The sequence below is a fragment of the Atta cephalotes genome (genome assembly GCF_000143395.1).
Source record: "Atta cephalotes unplaced genomic scaffold scaffold00011, whole genome shotgun sequence".
Classification (NCBI taxonomy): Eukaryota; Metazoa; Arthropoda; class Insecta; order Hymenoptera; family Formicidae; genus Atta; species Atta cephalotes.
In genome coordinates, this window is record NW_012130075.1 from 870,658 (window position 1) to 874,854 (window position 4,197).

At 33.8% G+C, this 4,197-nt stretch overlaps 1 protein-coding gene across 1 annotated transcript in view; it reads right to left on the reverse strand.

The window, feature by feature from the left end:
* The window catches only part of LOC105617103 (calmodulin-binding transcription activator 2), a 54,938-nt gene that overhangs the window by 26,761 nt on the left and 23,980 nt on the right, over positions 1 to 4,197 (reverse strand). Inside the window, exon 3 of the mRNA XM_012198681.1 lies at positions 3,243 to 3,334. Coding sequence (XP_012054071.1) covers positions 3,243 to 3,334 — 92 coding nt within the window. The remainder of the gene's footprint in view (positions 1 to 3,242; positions 3,335 to 4,197) is intronic.

Consider the following 4,197-nt stretch of genomic DNA (forward strand, 5'->3'; position numbering starts at 1 on the left):
CTCTCTCTCTCTCTCTCTCTCTCTCTCTCTCTCTCTTCTTCAGTCTGAAGAGTCCGCGGAAAGATTGTCGACGATTCTCCTTCCTTCAGGAACTTTTAATTTCCGGTACTTATCGGGGAGGGAGAATGATTCGGAAAAGTAACAAGCGTGTGGTGGATGGGAACTCACGGGGGGGAGGGAGAGGACAAGAAGAGGGACGGCCGACTTATCGTTTACAATGATAGTCGTCGCGCCGCGCGCACAGGGATCGCAATTGAGTTTCGTTCGGCGATACTGAAAAGCTCAGCGCCGCCGGCTGCGAGCTCTCGCTGGCTCCAGCTATTGATCGAAGGCCGACCGACCTGGGTCAGAGTATAGCGGTGTGGACTGCATCGGTGCAAGCCGATCTACGTGTGCAGCGCACGAGTGTGAGTACGTGCACCCTTGCCGACGCGCTGCACACACCGGCGTGGAGCCGCGCCGCTGCACACACCGACAACGCCAGGGTCGTGACCAGGAATTTCACCTCCTCAGGCGAAATGCTGAAACAGCATTCTCCCTCCTTGCCTTCGCGATACTTTAAGCCTTAGGCAATCCGATAAAATTTTTTGGGAATCAATGCAACCGACACGTATTTCGTACGTAGTATATATTATAGGAGTAAGAAAATAATTGAAAAATGATGAATGTGATATAATAATGCACAAAAACAAAAATGCACGGAAAGAACGGTTTTGCTGGAATATCTAAAAATTTAATTAGATACAGATCTGAAAATAATTTTCAGATCGGATTATCAAAATAATTATGTTTAATAATAATTATGTTTAATTAATGTATGAGTTCATTTTGTTCAAGCATGATAAATAATGTTGTAAAAAATGTTGACATTCAGCAATCACTTTGATAAAATTATTTTACGGTTCAATAAATTATTCTCAATCAGTATCTACGCAGCTAAATTTATAGATACTTCAGCAAGATTATTCTTTCTGTGGAAATTATAAAATTATAAAATTATTTTTCTCAAATATTCGATGCTATTTTTATGAAAATAGTGACATAATTGGAATAAAATACTTCATTATTATATCGCATATACATACACACTATAAAATATGTTATAAAATAAGAAAAGAACGAAAGAGTAGAAAAACTCCTCAATCTTTAGTTACTCACAACTAATAAAAATTATTAATGCTTTGATGTTTACACAGTTCTAGTTATAAATTTTATAACGTAAAGAATTATTAAAATTAAAATACATCATAAAATTAAGCATGCTTTTGAAAGTTGCGACCCCTAAAATTTTCAGCAGGACCAGCAGTTAATAAGTTTCGTCCTTAATGTCGTCCCTGTACGTTGCACACAAGCAACGGCTGCATTGACTGCATCTATTCTCCTTAACCGTGCCACGAACCAACGAACGAGCGCGCGTTATTTACCTTCCCATTTAACTCTCGCAGTCTTGTATAAATATATACATCCGTTCTGGTCCCGGAGGTCACGATAAAATTTACACCGGAAAAAAGAGACGCGCGGAATGGTCCATCGGAATTCCGGTAATACCAGATCGGTCCACTAGCGCCGGAATTCGCGGCCGGGCACGCGACCGCCGCGCCGCAAAGAGGGATGCGCTCCGAGAGCCAGAATGCAAATGCATCCATACGTAAGATACATTGGTACTTGATACTTTGGCCCCGTTTCATTTCAAAATGCAAGTCGTCGTTAAATTCCAGGCATATGTTGTTACATTATTTGGTAATGATCTATAATAAATTAGAACAATGAGCAGAACAGTAAGTCACGATATAACATCAAATTAACGTTAAAATAAATCGTTAAAATGAACGTTATTAATCAAAGAGTGACTTTTAATAATCTTTATTAAATGAACGTTATTAATTGAAAAGTGACTTTGAAACTGACGTTAAAAATGTTATTAATTAAAAGGGGACTTTTAATAAATATTTTGGAATTATTTTGACGTCATTATTTATGTTATGATGACTTGTATTCTACGGAATCTCTTGTTAATTGTTAGACATCTAATATATAAGAGCAAATATTTAAATATCAAACAGAAAAATATATTCTCATGAATTTTTATTATTAAAATAAAATGTATCTTTTTTTTAATAATATATAACATAAAATATTTAAATGAATATCAAATATATTATTAACGCTATTTTCTCAAAACATATGTTCTGTGACTATTAAAATATTAATTTATGTTTACATTTCTCTATTCATATATAAATGTTTAGTTATCAGTGTCTAGTTTACATCGATTTATGCATTATATGAAATTGCAATTAAAAAACTTGATATTATACAACACGAGTATCGTGCGTTTAAGAAATATAATATCTAAACAATCAAAACAAAAACGGGCAATTAAGAATCCGTAATAATTGGAGCGATTATATCAACATATATTTCTCAGTATTACATATATATATATATATAACAAATACCGAATGTTTCAGCTTAATTCAAGCTATCTTTAGCAGTCTAGTATAATAAAATCTCTTGATAAATAATTCGAGACATCTTGGTAGTCTCGTATAATACAACTTTCTTAATTCAAATAGTCGTAAATCAAAGTAATCGAGTGCAGCAAGGGAGTCTCCCAGATTACCAAATCTGAAATATGTAATCGTTATTTAACTGTTAGACTAAGTGCGAGCTACTGCACTCTATAACTGCACAATAAAATATACTATAAATTAAATCATGATCATTTTATTGTGCAGTTATGGAGTATACAATAGCGCGCGCTTAGTCTAACAGTTAAATGACGGTTACATACTTCAGATTTGGTAATCTGGGAGACTCCCTTGCTGCACTCGATTACTTTGATTTACGATTATTTGAATTATATTAAGGAAGTTGTATTATACGAGACTATCAAGATAGTCGAATTATTTATCAAGAGATTTTATTATTACTAGATTGCTAAAGATGGCATGAATTAAGCCGAAACGTTTGATATTTGTTATATATATATATATAATATATATGTATGTAATACTGAGAAATATACATGATATAATCGCTCCAATTACTGCAAATCTAAGCTTTAATTACCGTTTTTTCATTGATTAATTGTTTATTTTTTTATCTCAAGAGCCCAACTTTAATTATTCTTTTTTAAATATAGTGTCGACAGATGTTTGAATATATAGGTTACACGAGTGTTTTCTATTGACTCACGAATTTAATATTTGCGTCTAACGAATAAACGACAGGCAACTTACCTCGTTGGTGTTCCATCGATGCCTCTGAGTTGGAAAGTGTTCAGCTCGCGGCAATGTTTCCAGATTTTCGGGAAGCTTTATCGGGTCGCCATCTGCGTGATAAATTATCTCAATTAATAGCTGTTCTCGCTAGAAAATGTAGAATCGTAGAAAACATCAATTTCAGAAGCGATTTGTTCCGTAACTCGTTACATTATTTAACGGAAAACTTGAATTTATGTCGTCGACGTGCGTGCTGATCGATCGTGACAGTTTTACAGCGGATCGACAAGCGAATCGTTATTGTGTCATGAGCATTAGCGACTACCTGCACTCACACTCGCAACGTGCAGGCAACTTTAACGTTACGTGGCATGTGTCATTAACTCTGTTTATACACAACCGATCGAAAAACTCCATCGATCTAAGCCATGTATATTATGCACGCTCGCTATAAAATAGCACTTGTAATAAATTGCACTTTCTACGTGCCATAAACTATATCTACTCCTGTTAGAATGCAAAATAAAAATCGACGATGTAAAAATTCTTTTACCGAGAATTTTAGCACATTTTTGCACAATTACTTTTTTAAGACCGAGAAATACAAGAAAATTTTTAGAAAGCTAAAATAATACCGTAATATTATCTATTATTTTTTATACACATATACAGGTAGAAATAATGTATTAATACCATTAGTCGATAGCAATTTAATTGAAAATAAACTTATTAATTCAATAATACTAATAAAATAATGACGTCATGCTCTTGTTTTAATGAAGTGTTATTTGTTTTAATAAAGTGTTATTTGTTTCATTAATAATGTCATTGAATTAACAAGACTATATTTTAAATTAGACTGTTGTTGGTCAATACAACATGTTTTTCCGTGTAAACACGTATAGCATTATGTAAGTGATTGAACATTATTCCAATATATTCATGCAAAATTCTTTCCAATATACTTGAAATA